At 43.2% G+C, this 22482-nt stretch overlaps 1 protein-coding gene across 1 annotated transcript in view; it reads left to right on the top strand.

The window, feature by feature from the left end:
* Positions 1 to 22482, top strand: part of PLA2G4F (phospholipase A2 group IVF) — a 238999-nt gene that overhangs the window by 66698 nt on the left and 149819 nt on the right. The window contains exon 5 of the mRNA XM_085627089.1: positions 14960 to 15000. Coding sequence (XP_085483215.1) covers positions 14960 to 15000 — 41 coding nt within the window. The remainder of the gene's footprint in view (positions 1 to 14959; positions 15001 to 22482) is intronic.

Genomic DNA, 22482 nt, shown 5'->3' with positions numbered 1-22482 from the left:
TTAGACACGAACACGGTCCTGTTCTTATTTTCTTTAGGATCATTGCATTTTAATAAACTTTTGAGTGTCTTTTTTCAACTTTTGTGATTGCCTCTTGCAGTATGGGTTCGGGTAACCCCTTTCTCTGAATTTCTTGATACTGACATTCATCCCTTCTTTATATAGGTCATTATTAGATGAAATTCTTTTCAACCTAAGTAATTGTGAGTAAGGTAGATTTTTTTTTAGGGAAGGTTGATGAAAACTGTGATAATGGAGTAAATTATTTCAGTCTGTCGGTTTGGTATACACGCTGGTAATTAATTGTCCATCCTTGTTGATGATGAGAGTGTCTAAGAAAGTAATCTGATCTTTGCTTTTCATTGATGTGAATCCAATTCTTTCATCCACCTTGTTACGGTTCTCAATTGTTTCTGATTACTCCGAATATGTCCCTTTCCATAGCACAAATATATCGTCAATATATCTTTTGTATATGATGAGATTTGCCGTCCATTTTCTCTGGTTTAGTATATGGCCTAATTGAAATCTATGCATAAAGAGATTAGCATACGCCGGCGCGGCACAATTGCCCATTGATGTCCCAGAGGATTGAATGTAGAAATCATCCTGCCATTTAAAATAACTGTGAAATAAAGTGAAATGTAGCAATTCCATCAAAAACACTTTTAAATGTTCATCTTTTTCACAATTGATTAAGAATGAGTTCACCGCAGAGATGCCCAGATTGTGCGGAATTGAGGTATATAATGATTTAACATCAATGGTGCACAGTAGTTATCCGAAGTTAAGTTGGTCTTTATTGATTCCAAAATGTTCAGAAAGTCCGTGGTGTCTCTTATGTAAGTGGACATATTTTGTACTAGTGACTGAAGATGTTTATCCAGATATTCACCAATGGGTATGTGTATGGAGTTAACAGTCGATACAATGGGTCTGAATGGTGGTTTGGTAGGATGTTTATGTTTTTTAGGAATCATATATATGTAAGGTATAGATGGGTTGTTTTTGATGAGGTAAATCTTGTCCTCTCTCGTTATGGTTCCTTTATCCATTGCATCATCTCTTAATTTGGAAAGAATTTTTAGAAACTCATTGGTTGGATCAATGTAAATGTTATCATCCTGTACAGGGTCCTGAACATTCTCCAAATAGTACCCTGTGTCCATGATAACCATGGCTCCTCCTTGACAAATTGTTATCTCTGGATCAGATGCAATTTTTTCCAATATATGTCTTTCTTTTTGCGTAATGTTGGAAGTTTTGGGTTTGGTTTCTATGAAAATGGTACGCAGATCTTTTGTACGACTGTCTCAAAAGCATCTAATGCCTTATGACTTATGGGAGCGGTTAATGTGCTTTTATTGCGAAGTCCTAACAAGGTATTAGTTTGTAATCATTGACGTTCTGCCACAACGTTAGTGAAGAAATGTCTCAATCTTAGCGTATGCATGAATTTGTATAAACTGACTTCTGATTTTAGAACATTGGAATGGTAAGTGGGTACATAAGAAGATCCTTTTTGTAAAGTGTTAATTTGAAAGTCAGCGACTTGATGTTTAGAAATATTGATGACTAGAGTCTCTGACTTCTTGTGCCTTTCGCTACTGGTTGTTGTTTTGATCTTTGAGTTTCTCCCCCTGCTTCGTCTTGTGGTTTTTGACCTTTCTCTAAAAAAGGCCTGCCACCATTAATGCTCCCTGATGTAGATGGACTTTCCTTCTCTGATCTTTGGGTACCTTGTCCTATTGGCTGTTGGCCTCTTTGCTGCGAGTCATCCAAAGTTGATGCATCTGTGTCAGAAAATCGTCCAGGGTTGAATCTCTGTTGTCTTGTGCGTAAATGTCTGCCCAATTGTAAACTTCTCCCTGTTTGTATTCGATTGTGTCTCTTTTGAAATTTCTAATTTTTATTTCATTGATTTCTTTGGTGTACACTTCCAATTGTTTATTTAAATAATTCAATGTTTCATCCCAATTTTCTTTAGACATTTTTTCCGTGAGTTCTTTAACTGGTGTACTTCTTTGTTCAGGTCTTACAAAGGTTTTGATAGTTCTTCGATGATTAATAATATCAAGTCTAAGGAACATTTATTTAAAATTGCCTGCCACTTTTCCATGAATCTGGTGTTCTTGTATAAAGTTGATTTTAGGGCAATTCTTAGTCCTCTAGGGATTTGCTGTACTGTATGATACTTGATTAGGGTGCTCGCATGAAGATGTTGGTTGATTGCTTTTTTCGAAATATCTAGTAACTGTTTAATGTTTGATTGTCTTGAACCAGTACTGATACTGATACTCTCCGTTTCTTCTATCAAGGAATAAATTCGTTGAGTTTCATCACTCGTGAAAGCAAATGTTTCTGCTCTTTACTCTGTGAGGTTAGCAATTTCTTCATAGGACATGTTGCTACGGGTGCGTCGTCCATTTACTCAGAAGAATTAATATAAGAATCAGCAATTGGATAGAAGAACGTACTCTCTGGTGTAGTCTTAGATAAAAACTTATCAAAGCAAATTGAAAATAATTTATTATGATTTGAATAAACTATTCACAAGTTATCATCGAGTGCAAGTTGGAGATACCCCTCATGCTTTGAGGTCAGCGCTTTCAGAAACTATTGAACTGAGGCCACTCATCATCCATATTACAGTTTGTTTGATGAACTTGTACTGTCTGCTCTCACGAACCTACTTCATTTTTAGCCTCAAATCCAAAATTACTTCACATTTACAGAACGGTTTAAAATTCTCAATTTTACATGTTGCGTCTTTATCTATATACACTCTATTAATATTATTTAATTTTCTAAGCTGTTGCGGACCCCTGGGGTAGGTGTAGCGGAGCCCCAGTGCTCCCCGAACCCACGCTGAGAACCAGTGACATAGAGAAAGGGACGCATGCAGTAACTCTTGTAAAGGGACGCACTGCCTCTGGAACAGGGACAGACTGAAACTGGTTCCAGAGCTCAATAACTGATACTGCGCAGGACGCACTCACAGTGAGACAGGGACACATTGATACAGGGCTAGGGGCATAATGCCACTGAAATGGGAAGGAAGTGTCTCAAGGATGGGGGTGTACAAACAGGCATAGGAGAAATGCAAAAACAGGAACAACACTGACGCCTGCACAGCGAGACAGATGCTCAGATGTGGTAGAGACACACAGACAGGGTTGAGTGTCTCTGTTCTTGATACTGTGATAGAGACACCCTGTTACTACAGAGGCACCCTTTCATTGGGACAGAGGCCCCCTCACGCTGCAACAGAGATCCCCTTACCCTGATAGAGGGGCACACGGTTGCTGGGACAGAGCCTCACGATCGGTGGGACAGAGGCACCCTGGCGCTTCAATGGAGTTCCTTGGACCGAGGCACCCTGACGCTGGGACAGAGGTGCCATGATGCTGAGACTGCGGCATACTGATGCTGGGACAAAGGTGCCATGATGCTGAGACTGCGGCATACTGATGCTGGGACAAAGACACCCTGACGCTGCCACAGAGTTCACCTGACGTACCGAGGGAACCTGACGCTGGGATACAGGCACACTGACAGGGGGACAGAGGCGCCGTGATGCTGGGATACAGGCACCCTGACGCTGGAAGGGAGGCACACTGAAGCTGGGACAGAGGCACACTGATGCTGGGACAGAGGCATCCTGAAGCTTAGACAGAAGTGCCATGATGCTGAGACCGCGGCATACTGATGCTGGGACAGCGGCACACTGACGCTGGGACAAAGGTGCCATGATGCTGAGACTGCGGCACACTGATGCTGGGACAGCGGCACACTGACGCTGGGACAAAGGTGCCATGATGCTGAGACTGCGGCATACTGATGCTGCGACAGCGGCACACTGACGCTGGGACAAAGGTGCCATGATGCTGAGACTGCGGCACACTGATGCTGGGACAGCGGCACACTGACGCTGGGACAAAGGTGCCATGATGCTGAGACTGCGGCATACTGATGCTGGGACAGCGGCACACTGACGCTGGGACAAAGGTGCCATGATGCTGAGACTGCGGCACACTGACGCTGGGACAAAGGTGCCATGATGCTGAGACCGCGGCATACTGATGCTGGGACAGCGGCACACTGACGCTGGGACAAAGGTGCCATGATGCTGAGACTGCGGCATACTGATGATGGGACATAGGCACCCTGACTCTGCCACAGAGTTCCCCTGATGTACCGAGGGAACCTGACGCTGGGATACAGGCACACTGACAGGGGGACAGAGGCGCCGTGATGCTGGGATACAGGCACCCTGATGCTGGAAGGGAGGCACACTGAAGCTGGGACAGAGGCACACTGATGCTGGGACAGAGGCATCCTGAAGCTTAGACAGAGGTGCCATGATGCTGAGACCGCGGCATACTGATGCTGGGACAGCGGCACACTGACGCTGGGACAAAGGTGCCATGATGCTGAGACTGCGGCATACTGATGCTGGGACAGCGGCACACTGACACTGGGACAAAGGTGCCATGATGCTGAGACTGCGGCACACTGATGCTGGGACAGTGCACACTGACGCTGGGACAAACTTGCCATGATGCTGAGACTGCGGCATACTGATGCTGGGACAGCGGCACACTGACGCTGGGACAAAGGTGCCATGATGCTGAGACTGCGGCACACTGATGCTGGGACAGCGGCACACTGACGCTGGGACAAAGGTGCCATGATGCTGAGACTGCGGCATACTTATGCTGGGACAGCGACACTGACGCTGGGACAAAGGTGCCATGATGCTGAGACTGCGGCACACTGATGCTGGGACAGCGGCACACTGACGCTGGGACAAAGGTGCCATGATGCTGAGACTGCGGCATACTGATGCTGGGACAGCAGCACACTGACGCTGGGACAAAGGTGCCATGATGCTGAGACTACGGCACACTGATGCTGGGACAGCGGCACACTGACGCTGGGACAAAGGTGCCATGATGCTGAGACTGCGGCACACTGATGCTGGGACAGCGGCACACTGACGCTGGGACAAAGGTGCCATGATGCTGAGACTGCGGCACACTTATGCTGGGACAGCGACACACTGACGCTGGGACAAAGGTGCCATGATGCTGAGACCGCGGCATACTGATGCTGGGACAGCGGCACACTGACGCTGGGACAAAGGTGCCATGATGCTGAGACTGCGGCACACTGATGCTGGGACAGCGGCACACTGATGCTGGGACAAAGGTGCCATGATGCTGAGACTGCGGCACACTGATGCTGGGACAGCGGCACACTGACGCTGGGACAAAGGTGCCATGATGCTGAGACTGCGGCACACTGATGCTGGGACAGCGGCACACTGACGCTGGGACAAAGGTGCCATGATGCTGAGACCGCGGCATACTGATGCTGGGACAGCGGCACACTGACGATGGGACAAAGGTGCCATGATGCTGAGACTGCGGCATACTGATGATGGGACATAGGCACCCTGACTCTGACACAGAGTTCCCCTGATGTACCGAGGGACCCTGACGCTGGGATACAGGCACACAGACAGGGGGACAGAGGCGCCGCAATGCTGGGATACAGGCACCCTGACGCTGGAAGGGAGGCACACTGAAGCTGGGACAGAGGTATCCTGGTGCTAGGACAGAGGCATCCTGAAGCTTAGACAGAGGCACATTGACAGGGGGACAGAGGCACACTGACAGTGGACAGGGGACCAGGAAACCTCCCGCATGGATAGGGAGATCCAAACAGTGGAACAGTGACACGCCTTTAACAAGCCATTGATACCGACCTCCTCATGGGCCTCCATTTTAGGGGAATCCTGACGGAAGGAGCCCTTGAGCCACTGAACCTGTGCATCGGTGCTGTGGAGATGGTGCTACCACGGGACTCCCCTACCTAGAAACCCACAATGACTACGGTCTCAACTGAACACATGGAGCCGTATCATGATCCCAATATCATTTCTGTGTGTTTCATTTTCCTGTCTTCAGGGCATACATTAACTGTAACAAGCATGGGCAAAGCCAATAGGTCTGATTTAGACAGTTGACATTTGGGCGTTTATGTTTAAGGACAAATGATGCTTGAGTGGCCCAGTAGCATTGTTGTAGGAGCTGCCAGACCATTACTTAAGTAGAGCTAAAAAAATTAAATGTCATCATAGGTTTTTAATGTAAAAAGTATTTTTTCAGATTCAGTTTATTGGTGTTTGATGATATGCCAGTTTATGCAAAATAAACATTAACCATCTATATCATATTATTCCAATTCATCCACATGTAACATAGGAGCTTTACTAAACAACGTCCTCTTTTTGAAACCCATTAAAGCATCAAAAACACATATTATCCCAAAAGCCACCAATGCGAGTACAATATACTAATATGTTAAATGTCAAAATTCATCTAAAACCATATAGTAAATGAACAAATACTCTACTCGAATGTCAGTGATGCACTACATCAGTTTACAAGCTAACTAATCCTTCAATGACATCCAAGATGACAACTAGACTAGCGGATTACCATCCCTCTGTTAAAAACCAGAGTATGACTAAAAAACAGTCCCACATTTCTCTCAGATCACTTTAACCCTTAGTAACTCAATCAGCACCATTGTAAAAATAAATATACTTGAATAAATATTTTTGTGCACAGAAGACACAAGCGCTTTCTGAATAGTTAGCTTAAAATGAATTTAATAATGTAATCTCTCATTAACCAACTAGTCATATTTAATTACTAACAATTCTTATTCATAAAGTGCTAAAATATACTGTATTCCCAAAATGTGACCAATCACTAAGCCTTTACTTTATTTACATGTAGCAGAGTCTCTCGATTTTCTCTTTCTTCTATTTAGTTTGGCGCTGGATGCTAGTCGAGACAAACTTTTTTAATCATGGTGAAGGTATATAACAGTTTAGCTAAGTCGTGCATTCAGCACTATACTAATAGTATTTACCAATTGTGCCAACACAACTTTGAGCATTTTCATGCCAATTATTTCAAATGTTCACATACTACATGAAATAATTTCCCAAGTTTAAAACATCACATTGTCACATATCATCATCACAACTTCCCTCAATTCTTCTACTTAAGACATTTGGAGTTTTCTAAAAACAGTAACTAACAGTCTCTTCCTCTCCCTTGTTAAATATGTGTAGAAAAACAATCATATGTATTAATGTTAATACGCCAGCTTTGCAAAACAGACATATTGAATTGGCAGTATAAATTGCACCATTTGTCCGAGGCCCAGAAGGGGACTACTTATCGTGAGGATGTGCACATTATGCAAGAGTGGAATGAGCTCAGCACAGTCAGGTTAGCCAATGGCTGATGTGGACTGACCCTGTGTTCTATGCTGTATGCTGTGCTGAATGATCATAACATGTAGCTGCTTCTACAGCAGACAGGTGGATGTGAAAGACAGACTGAAAGCTCCTGTATGTAAGTATGTATATATATATATATATATATATTCTTTTTACTTAAAACAAAAGGTCTCTGCTAACACCAGACTTAAAACATGTCCCAGGTAAGGCAGGGGTTGCAGACAGCAGAGCTTGGGAACACAGGCTATTAGTTGCACGTGTCGGAGAGTTTTCGTGTTAACCTATGCGCTGAAGGTAGGAGAGATATATGCGCCCTCTGACCCCTTCTGCTTTGATGCCGATCATGATACAGACCCCGGGGTATTTGGAAATCCCGCAGAGCTTGGCTACTCTGCACACCTACACGGGATAGTGAAAGGTTGGCAGAAGTGAGGCTAACCAGCCCGGGCCCCTATGACTGCCAAGTTTCCTACGTCCATGTCTGATCTGCTGCTCCAGTCCAGGTTTTTTCTTTGAATTCTGGGACGTTTAGTTCTGTTTCATAATGGAATAAACAAGACCTCAGCTGCTGAACCATGAATATGATGTTGGTTATATATATTCCAGTGTCACGTGCTGTGAAATCTAACATTTGTGTGATCTCTTCCTGCTTTGCACATCCTTGGCCGATGTTTTGTGTATAATTAAATAGTTACGTCTGGGTAGAGGGGACCACACTTGCTTGGTGTCCAGCTCTCTCTCATGTAAAGTTTGTTGACATGAAGCGAAAGGAGTGTCTGCTGTTTGGGATCCTGGCGACTGGCACCTTGTGAGCGCCCTACTGGCAGGGGCGGGGTGAACCTCCGCTTTGCAGCTACAGCGGGGTGGGGCTCTGAATGGGCCTCGTCTGTCCTCAACTTGGCAGACAAAGTCTCGTAAATAACACTGTGTAGGAATACAACCTCAATAGAAGAGCAAGCGAGAGCAAGGACACACAAAACGGGGTAAATATAAAAGGGAAGGAAGGAATATTGAATAAAAGGAAGGGTGAAAGGAAGGAGGGATGAGTAGATGGATGGATGGGTTTGTGGATGAATGTGTGCGTAGATGGATGAATGGATAAAAGAATGAGTGAATGGATAGGTTAATAGACAGGTGAAAGGATGGTCCAGTAAATGGATGGATGGGTGAAGAATGGATAGGTGGATGGACATGTGAAAGAATGGATGGATGAATGAGTGGGGTGAAAGGGTGAGCAAACAGGTGGCAAAGTGGATGAATGAGTGAAAGCATGGATGTTAGAGTGGATGGAAGGATGGTGGATGGATGGCAGGGTGGATGGATAGATGGCAGAGTGAATGGATGGATGCATGCGTGGATGGATGGCAGAGGGGATGGATGCATGGATGGATGGATGGATGGATGGATGGATGGATGGCAGAGGGGATGGATGGATCAGTGGATGGCAGAGTCAATGGATTGAAGGAATGTGAAAAGATTGAATGACGCATGAAAAAAATGAATGAATGTAAGAATGTAAAGGTGAAATAGTGTATAGTAGCAAGTGGATGGAAGGGTGAAAGGATGAATAGATCTATGTCTGGATGGAAGAGACAAGGGAGCTCTTCTAGGGAACAGTCGGCTCACCTGCTTCCATGGCTTCGTGCCATCAGAGCTTCCATTTCAAAGTGGAGGGTACTTACATTTTCTGACTACACCCATGTCTCCTGTGAAGTGCGGGTTCTGTCTTGCAAACACTCCCTGCCTCGCCCAGGATCTGAAAGCACACCCCGCTGTCCCTTGACTTCGCTTTTGGTACGCATGGGGCATTGAGAGTGAGCAGAGGTTAGTCCGGAGGCGTGGCCGGCGTTTCCATGGATGAGTAATAAACTCAAGGGACCTACAGGGTGTTCTAGGTCTGTGACAGAGACAAGCAGTGCACGTGACCAGGCCTGTCCAAACAGAGGCCAGTGATGCTGCATGCCTGTGGACCAGGTGTCTTACGGTGACAGGTGCGAATATTAAAACCTGGTTTCTGTCCTGAAAAGGCTGAGTCAGCAGGACTAGAACTGGCCTTGCAGGTCACCACATATCTCAGCGGGGAGCGTTTAGCTCTCGGAGGCATGCCAGTTGGACAAATACGAATACTTTAAGTTATTTTAAAGAGCATTTCCTGTTGCAGCGACTCCATACACCTGTGATCTTTATTGATTAAAGCCCATTTAAGACTAAAACGGCAGTTTTCATGCGGTGCATGTACCCCTCCCTGGGCTAATTTTATACAAAGATTGAACTAAAAAGGAATTCACTGTTTTCATGTGGCACTGTGGCCCTTGCAAAGACGGAACACGCCGAATCTGCGGGGAAAAATTTAACATTTGTGGAAAAAACTGACAATCTGTGTTGAAAGGCCAAGTTGACGGGAAACATCTGCAAATTCGTCTGTGAAAAAGTGACCTTTTGAATGTGTGTGTTATATATGCGAAAGATCACACCAAATACTTTAAACTGCACACAGGGATTCGTGACAAACCGCAAAAAATATTTTGCAAAGGTGTTTAATTGCCTTAAAGCCTGCTTATAGTCAAGTCAAATAAACTTTATTTCGGAGAATATCTCCATAAAAGATGCATAGAATTATACTATTATAAAAATATTTAAAAACATGCATAGAATTAGTTAAAAAGTGGTTTAAAATATTTAAAACATTTAGAACACCAGGACATCTATATGGCCGCTCGTGACAACAGTCATATACAGTTTAAACCAGTACAAATTGAATCAGGTGAGCGTTTTCAGGTACCGTCTCCTTGTTTGCCAGAAAGCCCCCAGAAATTTGGCCACAGCAAACACAATATGGGCAGCCATTTCACTCTTGAGGATTCTAAAGGCTTCATGACACCTAGTAAAACCCAAGTTCCTGCAAATGGGGATGATCCATTTTCTCCGCGCCTCACTATAGCCCGGATAAAAGAATATTATATGCAGTTCAGTTTCATCACTTACTCTGCATGCCGGGCAAGTGCTAGGTGCGGACTCAATCCAGTGACTAGTGAGTGCACGGATTGGCAGGGACCCATGCCTCCATTGCAGATACAGCTTCCTTATTAGTACTGGGTGTATATTGTCCAGGGCTGGTTCCAGGCTATAAGCATTTTTAATACAAATAAATTGCTCCGTGAGGGTCCCAGGGGTTGTGCAGGGGTGCAATGTGGGAGCCTTGGAGTCATAGTACATTTTAGTGAGGGCCTTTTTTGGAAGCCTGGGGCAAGCATCTAGAGGATCATTCCATAGGGTGTCAAGGCCTAGACCCACCAGACTACTCCTTACAAATTTGAGCCAACCAATGTTCCCCGAATTCGGAAGGCTAAGGACTTCCTGCAAGCCCTGCCTATAATGGATCAATTCGGGCACCGCCCACAATCTATGCCAGTAGATCAGAGGGCGGAGCGCCAGATCTTCTTCCAGGGGTCTAATACCTAAGTCAAGTCTTAGTGGCACTAAAGGTGTACTTGGAGGGAGGGCTACTAAGCACCTGAGAAACCTGTTCTCCTCCTTTGCCAAGCAAGACGAGACTTTGTGGCCCCATAATTCACTGCCATAAATAACGGCTCCTCTGGCTTGCGCCCTATAAATGTGGAGCGGAGGGCCTATGGATTTAAGAGTTGACCTATTCTTCCCCAACAGCCTTAATATCCCACCCACATGTTGTACTAGTTTTAGCTTTGCTTTCTCCTGATGCGGACCCCACCCCATTTTCTCATTGAGGGTTACACCAAGATATTCAAAGGTGTTAACCCGTTCTAGCGTATTGTTCCCTATACGGGGAATGCAGTGGAACCTAGGCGGGGGATTGAAGGCCTTAAATTTGGTCTTCGTGGTATTAATCTCCAGTCCGTGCTCTCTACAGAAGTCCACAAAGCCATCCAGAACACGCTGGATTCCCATCGGCGACTTGGAGAGGAGGAGGGTATCATCCGCAAACATAATTGCCGGAACCCTCCTTCCTGCCAGCTTTGGGACGTCCGAATTAGGGACCCCGTTGAGGTGGTCAATGACCCCATTGACAAAGAGGCAGAACAGGGTCGGTGCAAGTACGCACCCCTGTCTTACCCCTCTGCCAATTGGAAACTTGTTGGATAGGGCGCCCTGCTTACCACACCTCACTTGAGCATAGGTGTTGGTGTGAAGTCGAATAATCATCGACAATAGATCACTTGGTACCCCCACTCTAGCCAGCACTTCCCACAGCTTACCACGTGGAACCAGGTCGAAGGCCGCCCTCAGGTCCACAAATACAGTATAGAGGCTGCCACCCTCCAATTGTATTGTTTTCCAATATATGAGGGACAGCCTGAAGACCTGGTCTATGGTAGAGACCTTTTGTCGAAACCCAGCCTGAAGGGGGCTCAAGATTTCCCTATCTTCGATCCAGTCCGAAAGTCGATCCAACAGAAGCCTCGCGAAAAGCTTCTTTTTAAAAATGCTTTTATTTTATTTCTAATGTTTTCTTCCTATTAATCTCGGATTTAAAATGAACAAGCCTGCCCTGTATCTTGAGCACCCCGCCCCCCTCCCCTTACTAAACATACGGTTTACAGTGTATTTGAGTGGCTTGGCATGCTTTCCTCCTAATTCAAATACATTTTGAAAAGTTATTTTAAGTCATTGTGTATGGAGTTTAGAAAAGTCGACTAAGACTAATTCATTTTAGGATAAAAGTTTAGATGCAGGATTCCTTTCATGTACCTGTAAAATTCAATAAAACCCGATTTAAACAAAAAAATAAAAGTTTAGATGCAGGCACACACTGGTTAACCCCTTCAGTACCCGCCCCTTTCCCCGCCCTGTGCCGGCCGTTGTATTAGCGGGCGGGGTTTATGACGAGCTGGTCTCGTCATGGGCACAGCGCAACCGCGGCCCATGATGAGACCAGCTCGTCACGGGCATTGAAGAGGTTAAGCGAACAGAAGGACTATTTCAAATTGTATGCTGATGAGGAATCTTTACAAATCCTGAGGGAGGTGGTATGCATTGATTTCAGTTCGTATTTTAGAAACTTCTAATCTTTCTGTGCATGGCGACGTCTGTTTTTGCTGCCAGGCAAGGCTGCCCTTCCTTGAGGTTGGGTAAGGCATCACCCCGGGGGCGCCAAGTACTAGCGGTGCTAAATTATTGCGAAGGCCCGAAAACTTGTCTTGGTTAAGTTTCGGGGAGGACTCGAGTGGGCAAATTTGTATTTTGCTTCAGTTCTGAAAATAATGGTACCCTGAATCCTCCTGCTAGACTCCCTGGCACAATAAAGACTGAAATATGCAGACTCTATTGGGGAATCCTTTGTGAGGATTCTGGCTGTCTCTGCCCATGATTCTTTGACATTGGCCACACATGGACACAGATGTTTTGGTGATCACAGATCCCTGGACAGAGGCAGCTTTAAGTCTTTATTTGCACACAAAAGTTCTTCTACATGGCAAAAGCCAGTTGAACTTGCCTTTCTCCCCACGTGTTTAGCAATGTCTATTGTATTGCATTATAGTTTCATTTATATAGCGCCTCGTACCCTGAAGCTCATTTGTGAAAGGGAGGCAGGCTGCTTCATAGAGGTGCTATGGATGAAGATTGTGTGTCTGGCGTGGGGTACATTTTGATTCGAGCTGGAGTTGTACTTGCATCCTGTTTTGTCACTCCCTATATGCTTGAATTCCAAGCGGAGCTAGACCTAGGCCGCTTGAACCTTAGATACTGGTGTACAGATGGCTAGCGTAGTGCAGTTTAATAGGATGTTTGTGGTGCTGGGCCTGTATTCAAGAGAGTTCTTAAACCTTGTTCAGCTTTCAGTGTTCTCTAGCGCCCAAACAATGGGACGTTTCTGGATGTCCTCCAGCACAACACATTATTAACCCGGAAGAGCTTCAAGATGTGTCTTTGTTTTACTTCTGGAGGTAGTAAAATGATGAAACACAAATGTTGAAGGTGTTCTTTGAGGTATTGTGGTACATTTATTTTGTAATGCTATTCAATTGGAATTAAGCTAAATGCAATCCTATGTGGCAATTAGAGAGGTGAGTAGACGCCCTCACCTCAGATGATTTCTTCTATGTAGGGGTCCTTTCTTCTTAAGTGAGAGCCTTCAGTGATTAGGTCACTGATGTGCAAGCCAATCAGAGTGTAAATAGTAGCTCCTATTTGATCCCACTAGGATGCAGTGCTGCAGAAGACCTAGTGATGGTGTTATACTTGGCAGGTATCTCATAGCAATGGGAGAGTGCTCTGATGATCTACATGGCAGACCCAGGCTGCCAATCTGCCTGGTGTGAGCGTGTGAGTGAACGATTGGTCCCACGGGTGTGCTGGGAGTGTATGAAGGCTTCTTGAGCCAAAATGAAATACTTCAAAAGAAATTAGGTCTAATCTCAGCACCCATGCAATGCATCCTGTGTGATGGTTCTGCCTTTGATGTGTCCCTCTTAGGTGGAACTGGGCCTGAAGGGGATCTCAATAATTGAACCAGTAGGTACTCTGAATACCCTGAGCCACTGATGAGTGATCTTGTGTGGTGGGAAGAACACCCCTTTTCCTATTCTTGAGAGCATGAATGCAGCAAAGTGTATAAGAGACCTGAATGGGAGCAGTACATGGCCCAGACAAGCTGGCTACCTTTGGGGTCAACAATGCTATAGGTGGCTTGGGCACTGGCCCTAGATTACCCAGGTTAAGCATCATAGTTTGTCCATTCTCCATGGTGGTCCACTCTAGAGGAGCTACAAGGGGACAGGAGGGAGCATTGCCTTTCTAAGGAGATTGCTCTTCTTCCACAGTTGGTGGGCAAAAGCAGAACATGCAATTTTGCAAGGAGAGGAGTTTGGATGGTTTAGGAGTCTTGGTGTGAGAAATAATCCCAACAAGAAAGGTGATAACCTGTCCTGCTACTTCTACTTTGTGGTTAGCTATTAGAGCTGATGGCGATAAGGGTCTGTGTCCTGAAATGAACCCAGAGAGACCCATGACAATCGACATTCTAGGTGGGGTTAATCTCTGTGGTAGGGATCTCTTTGTGGGATTCCAATGGGATTACAGCCCTCAACCAAAGACTGCAATTCCTGAACTGAGGAGAATTGACATGTATGTGCCATTTTCTTTGCTGTAAAATATTGGCTGGAAACACGGATTCAGTGGAACAAGGCAAGGGAAAATTACACTTGGGAAGCACTGATCTGCACACACACACACACACACTCTCATGGCCACCAGCCCTGCCCCAATGCCCACAACTGTTAATGCTCCTCTGAGTTCTCGCCTAGTTGGACAGAGAACTTGACCCTGATCTGGAGATCTCATCGCACTTAGGGAAACTAGGAGGTAATCAGATACACATAACTGCTGGGCGTGGCTTGGACTTTGAATCTGTAAGGGGCTGCTGTCTATTTTTTACCTGTTATTATTGCTTTATGTTTTTTATGTTTCACGATGCATATTTAAAGGCACTTAAGCAGTGAGCGCTCTATCAATGTCTTCTTTCGTAACACCTATAACCCCTGATGGCAAAGAGCCCTGTATGGATGAGCAGAAGAGAAAGTTGAACATATTAACACATATGACTGTTGTGTTATGTATGTTTTCTGCTGTGGTGCCTGATCTTTTTTGCTCTTGTTCTAGACTCATGAGGAGCTGGAAGTGGAGTTTTTCATTGAGAAAAGGTAAGTCCGTGTTGCCATTAAAGCCTCTAATTTACTTTGAAGCCAACTCACAATACTTACTCCAAAGTCCGCAAATGGTACTGTAGGTAGGTGATGCCAGAGCCAACGAAGCACTTCACATTGCTAGTGGACAAACAATGTAGGATGTCGTATCTTCTTTTGGAATAAGTGCATATACAGTACAAACCATCACAGTGCTTCGGATTTCGAGTTCACACTGACCTTTTCAGATGTATTACCATTGTTGGGGAAGCGGATGGCACCATGATCCAGTCGAGGCTTCGCCTGTGGTATGTCACAAGTCCCCCTCACACCTAACAATGGTCTGTGGTTCATTTGTGAAAAAATAAGTGCCAGAGCCCTCATCAGGAGCCTGCTGTAGCTTGCACCATCCATTGCTCCCCTAGTGCTGCCAATGACAGCACCAACACAACTACTAACCATCACACTCTTGCAAGTGTGACAGTGCATTCTATTCCAGGCCCGCAAAGTACAAGAATGGCTTGGGTGGCAGATAGTCAATGTTAATTTATATTGAATTAATAAAAAGCTGCTCTTATGCTTATACCTAAAGTAGGCAGACAGCGCCACCAGGTTGCAGACTGTAATACGCGCCAATGCCGAGCACCGGAAAGCACCAGCTCTAATTAAGCACTGACAATGGTTATAAATTATATTTTACACTCTGCCTTTCCCCTGACTGAGAATCAAAGTGGGGTGCACATGTGTTGTGTATTTACTTCTTTCCTCAGACTTTTTCTTCAGACCCCTCCCCTCCCCCTCAGCGCCTTGAGACCCTCACCGGTGAGTAGCGCGCTTAAAATTCCCTAATTGATTGATTGATTGACTTTTACTCTCATCATCGTTTTGTTATCCCTTTAATATCACATTTTCTTTATGATATTCCCAACAAAACCTACCCTACAGGGTGGCTCCTTTACTCTCTCTCCCTGTCTTCTGTTTATCCTGTAGTTTCTAAAGCTATGAGACCACTTTACATTAACCAAAATGACGCAATTCCTGTTGACTGTTTCTAGGCTATACTTACTACTGCTTCCCCTGTCTAAAATGTGTAACTATAGCAAACACTGAGAGGTAATAAAGTTACTTTTGTTGTTTCATTTTAAGGACCAATGTGTCCAAATAATTACCGCTGTCATTATTCATTGCTCAAGATACTTTTAGGTATAGCTTGGCAGCACCTGCTGTCGCTGCCCTTATGTAATTAACAGCTTAACAACAGTTTACAGTAGCCATACAGGAAGAGGGTCTTTGGCTCCACCCATACATGAATCCCTTTGAGTACATTTGATTGGGCAGATGTTGAATGCATCCGCTGATGAAGAGTGCCTCTATTGCACTTCTTGCTTGACCTACAGCAAGGACACTAGCCGCTTGTATTGTGAAAAGCATAGAGCATTGAAGGGTGGTAGTCGCAGCACTGTGTTAATGCTGTAGAAAGGTATCTTAATGCATGAAGTCCCTTATATTGACACAGAAGTCAATAGGTTTGGTGGTTATCCCTCTGGCAAATCCCGGGGATAGAAGATGTTCACAGTGATAGTCTTTATTAATTTAGAGGAGATAGCATGTTGTTTTGCCAATTTTTATGTCTTTATGCCTGATGTTCTCCTTGTGAATTAGCTTTTGCTCAATTCAGTGAATCTATTTGGATATGGTGACAAGACACTGATAAAGGCTCTGGGACTTATTAGTTCATTTGGAAAAGCTATGTGAGATGACAAAGCACTGTCCTGTTTGTAATTAAGTTTGACAAATGCAGTAGGTCTAACTTACTTATTATGAAAAACATTCATTAAACCTGACAGGCTCTTAAGTAAGGATTGCTATTACCGCCTGTTTAGCCTGCAGGTAGATGTTACAGAATCCCACAGATTACTATAGTAGGAAGGGTTTTAGTGTCTGTTGCCCCCTCTGACAAACCTTTGAGGATCAAGATTTGCAGTGTAATAATCCTTTTTAAAGTTTTAAGAGAGGAGTTGTATATTGTTGTAACAACTGAAATAGCGTGAATATTTGTAAGTTTATGAGAGTATGCCTGATGATTTCCAGTTTATGTTCAATACAACAGGATTACGTTAGTTATGGTGAAAAGCCAATGATCAAGGCAATAAGCAAAATCTGTTTATTATTTAAATATAGTACAAAGCCATTAGGCTGACACTTATATTATGGAAAGCACGTATTAAGGCGTTTAAGGGTAGATTATTCCTGAGTCTCCCAGATTACCATAGTAGGCAAGGGTTTTGGTGTTGGTTGCTCCACCAGACAGACCCTGGAGATAAAAGATTTTCACTGCGACCATCCTTGCTACCCCGTAGGAGGGTTTTATATTGTCAACTGTAATTTTGCACATTTCTTTTGTTTTATGGCTGTATGTGTGATGGTTGCCTTGTGGTATAGCTTATGCTCAATACAATAGACCAGAGTTGGTTATGGCAACAAGTCAATGATAAAGCCTAAAGGCCTGATGAGTTTACAAAAAAGAGTTATATCAGACGCCATAAGTTTCAACTGTTTATTATGAAAAGTTATGACCAAGGCAGTAGTACGTCTAACCTATTTATTATGAAAAGCCTATGTTAAAGCAAATAGGTTTCAAGGGTGGATTGTTATTATACTCCATTAAGGTGTGTAGACAGATATGATCTAATATGGAATCTCACAGATTGCCTTTATAGTCAGGGATTTTGGTTGTTGGTTCTTTGATAAATTCTAAGGATAGGAACATTTGCACTGTGATAATCCATGCTAGACCCTTGGAGGAGATCAAGACAAGTGATATATATCTTGAAGAGGGACACCTGCAGGGGAATGGGCGTAGGGCTAGTGGCTAATTCCCACTGTGCATGGGGCAGAAGCTGTCTGAAGAGTGGGGTTGGCCACCTGCTGAGGGTGGGTACAGGGCAAGCAAGTCACATAAAGGTGTAATATATAGTTACCACAAATACCAGAATTACTAAATATAAACTCAAGAAAAAGGCTTGAGGTCAGGCCCTTTGGTCATTCCTTGCTGCACAGGGTCTATGGTCTTACACAGCTTGAGTTGGGTGCTCGTAGCGGGTTTGGCGCTGGACCAATTTAGAATATGATAAAAAACAGAAATTCACTGAAAAAAAGTTATGGTTAAAGTGACTTTATAGTTAGGTGTTGAAATGAGTAAAGAACTATTGTTGAATAAAAAAACAACACTGAAACATGCTGGTTATCGTTTAGACAATTAACTATAACTTATGCCCTAAACAGGCACTGCTTATGACCGCACATATTACGTCACTCATGACATGTGAAATAACATCATTGGTGACATCACTCATTAGATTCAAACCACAGTTTTGCTCAAATTACTAATGTGTTACAGTCCCCATGGTAATCTGAGATCCAAAGCAGTGCATTATGGGGGCGCAAATTATAGTTAATTGATTAAAATATACATGGCATATTTCAGTGACTTTTGTTTTTTTAATATTAGTTCTTGACTCATTTCAACACTTAACTATAACCTCACTTTAACCTTCGGTTTCTTCAGTTAATCGATACAGATATATAACAGCAGAACTTGAGTAAGGCACCAGAACGTAGCTGGTGCTCTGTAAATTGGAGTACTGCCAAACCTGTGCTAGGCCGCAACAAACCACTTGCAGGGGATTACACTAAAAATAGACTAGCATTCCAGGAGTTATTGTCAATAATAAAGATGCATTTTCACTACCCATATTCAGACAGAGGTGACATGTTTCAGCATGAAGATTCTTGATCACATCGAGCGCCGTTTTAAGTGAGTAACATTTGTACACTTGATCTCACATGACCACACATAAACAAAATACTTTGAATGAGCATGAAGGATTTAATACAAGTGTTAATTCGTCATTTATCATCAAGCACAGCTTATGTTATTTTACAGATGATCAATATTAATAAGTCTGTATCATTCTAAAAATGATCTCCCGATGCAGACTATAAAACCCAAGTGGGCGAATTATAATATAAACACCATTAATTAATCATTAGAAATTCATCATTCAAAACCCACTGGGCGAGTCACTTAGAGGCTTACTATATAGGTACATAGTTACATCGTGAGTAGGATTACTATATGTGAGCTCAAGAAAAAGTACTTAATGCTTACTCCAAAAAAGATATGATAAAAGAGCTCAACAGGCTCCATAAATACTGACTTCCAGTGTGTGGACAGAAGATCTTCTAATGTTCTAAAGGAAACACATATGTAAAACAGACAACAATCAGGAAAGAGAACAAAAGTGTACAGGAAAGGTGTACATATATTTTTCATAAGTGTATGAAAAGTTGTTCATCATTGTTGAATCCGTCAGGTTGCTTTACATTTAACTCCTATAACAATGTATTGTGATTCTTAACATCTCAGGATATTCTGTCTGTGCCTAACCTATGCTAGTAAAGGGACAGTAGTAATAGCAAAGTACTTCAAAACCTCACATTTAACAGCTCTTAAGAATACCTGGATACAGGCTATGAAGCATCTATTCACTTAATAGCCCTATGGTCTGGACTATTTTGGTGTACCTGTAAAATGTTGATCTCAATATATATCTTCGTACATGGACAGGTCAAAACATAAATACATGATCACTTTTGCAGAAGGTACTTTTTTGATATTCATACGTTTAGCAGTAAATGGGTTAGTATAAAAGGTCTTCTCAACTCCATACTTGCAGACTTTGCATTTAGTGCAACGATGGAAACCTGGGATGCATTTCAACAACATTCCTTCCTGTTGTGCATTTCAAAATAAATTCACTTTTGACCAAGCTATTATAAAGATATCTTCTAAACGTTCTGGAAAGGTTTTGAGTTAATATAGAACTAACAACTGGATTAGATGTTGCCACTTTCCAATGTTTATTCTAAAGTCTAATGTTATGTTTTGTGCTATACGTAATTATGAGAGGGTTTCCACATTCACCCTCTTTTTTTTATCCTTCCTATTCTCAACCCCACCAAGTAATTTCTTCCTACACTGTTGTTTAACTTTATTAATTACACTGGCTGGTACAGAAGTAGCATAACCTTATTCTTTAAAAAATTTTGACATGCAATTTTGATGATATTCAGATCTTTCCATACTGCTATAGTTGTGCCTAGGTCTGAGGCTTTAACTTTATGTAATGTTCCATTTCTGTGGACTTGGATGAAAACTGGTGGCAGGGATCTCACTTTTGCCAGTGATAGACTTCCTATACAGAGAGGAGCCAGTATGATCATCTTCAATGTTCAGCTCAATATCCCAAAAATACATATTCCCACCATCTTATGATACATTTAAATTTCAAATTGATATAATTACAGTTCAGAACATCAGAGCCTCTTCCTCACTTTCTTTCCAAATAAAAATAAATAGTGAAATCACTCACAAGACCATACTGCCAGCAAAGTGCACTAACTTGTTAACATTAAGCATCTACTCTTCCCACAAGCCCATATGCACATTTGCGTAGCTGGGGGCAAAACATGTGCCCTCTGCAGTTCCCCCTGAGCTACAATATAGTAAGTGGGTAAACATAAAAAGGTTTTCCTGCAGACACCACCTCATAATATCGAAACTCCTCTTAGTGTGCTCATATAGTCTCAAAGGCCTAGATCTGCAGCTACACCAAAACCAATAAAGAACCTCAGAAAGTACTTATGGTCAGATGTCAACAGACAGCAATACCAATTCCACATCTTATAATGAGTGTTAGGTCGAATTCTCACATCTTCTCCAAAGGCACGGCAGCAATAGGGGTTCCTTCTAAAATTACGAAAAGCATACACAAATCAAATCAAATCTGTGGGACTCTTGATTTTAAAAAAGTACACGTATCCAAAGTTCAGGTACCTATTTGGCCACACCAGGTAATCTGGCATAGTACATGCACATGCCCAGTAGAACTGTATAAACATTATAAAACACATATCACAAGAGCAAGTATTTAAACAGATAATTACAAGACTTTGTTTAGACTTCCTGTGTTTTATAAATCTTCAACAAAGTTGTGTGTAGAACAATTGGAGGGAGAGGCATGGGTCCAATTGTGGACAGGTCAGTTATAAAGCAATGGGTGGATTCTTGTTTGCAAAATTGTGATCATCCCCTTTTTCGAAAAGGTATCTTTTAAGGGCACCAGTGCATAGCCTTTATTTTATTGCTCTTCTAAGTCATTTAAGGGCTTATTTAAAGTTATGTAGGGAAGCCAATTGTCCACCAGGGGATCTTTGGTCCTAACCTCCACCTGGCAGATTATCTTCCAACATATTTAGAGATGTCCACCTGCCTGTCAGAGATCTGGATGCCTTTGGATGTGTTTAGAGGAGCTGCTACCCGAGTGGCCCATAGGAAGGTACTGATGGTGGCCACTCAACTGTTTTTCATTTATCCCTCCAAAAATTGCCCTGGGGCATCAGGGATATTTTTATTGTTTTTCTATTCAGGACCACCGTATATTTATTGCCTGGTAGTCATGAAAAGGGAAAAAAGTACATCGGAATGTCCATGCTAAATAAAGTAGATGATCTGAGGTACTTAGACAGATGGCTGGATGTTTGTGGGGCTGCCAATTTACTAAAGTTTCCACCAGCAGGTGCTCTGCCAGTAGAACCATGTCAGTTCTCCTGACTCTAAACAAAGCTGGTCAACCACCAGTTTGCTGGACACGTTTCTCTGCTATGTTTGTGACAAAGTACCCTGCACACCAACCTCTAAATAATCCCCTTAGTTTTTGTTGTGGGTTCATTAATTTTATATATTTTTCTTATAAGGCATCAAACATGCTATTTTCTAATGCCTTCACAGTTCATACAGCAGGGATACAGAGGTACCACTTGGCATATTGTGCAAGACAAATGCAGACAACAGTTTTTTCAACAAAGACTGATTGAGTCAAAGAGTGTTTGCTACAACTTGCTACAGACTCGCTATAATGTTCCATGCATCAAATACCTTTCCAAACAAGGTGGCTTTCCTGAAAAACATATGATTGAGTCCCACTATAAAATAAAGTTTGCGTGTAGGAGCCAGGTTAAACAGTGCAAAACTGGTACAGTACAGGTTTGCACTGACCAACCAGTGGCAGAAAACACACCCACAGCAACTGACCAGTGCAGAAGTGGCATTTGCATTTTTCCTCCAAATAAATTATGAAAATGTTGTGTTTTGCACTGACTTGTTAAAATATCAGTGTAAAAGTTCCATGTAGCTGTTCTATATTATGTAATTTAACCTCCAGAGTGATGGGCCCTGAAACAGGAGGGCCATGCCTCTTGCCTCCATGTGCTTTTGCTCCATCTTGTTCAGTCAAACTCTGGCTATCAGTACTCTTGGAAGGCCCACAATCCTTTCGATACACGATGCCATTATGCATTAACAGTGAACAGACCACGAAGGCCAGAAATCAGTGCTTAATTTGTAAAAAAAATAAGTGCCAGGGCTCTCCTCAGGAG

Source organism: Triturus cristatus, chromosome 9, assembly GCF_964204655.1.
Source record: "Triturus cristatus chromosome 9, aTriCri1.1, whole genome shotgun sequence".
NCBI lineage: Eukaryota > Metazoa > Chordata > Amphibia > Caudata > Salamandridae > Triturus > Triturus cristatus.
The sequence above is the reverse complement of the archived record's forward strand: the minus strand, read 5'-3'. Positions and strand labels throughout refer to the sequence as shown.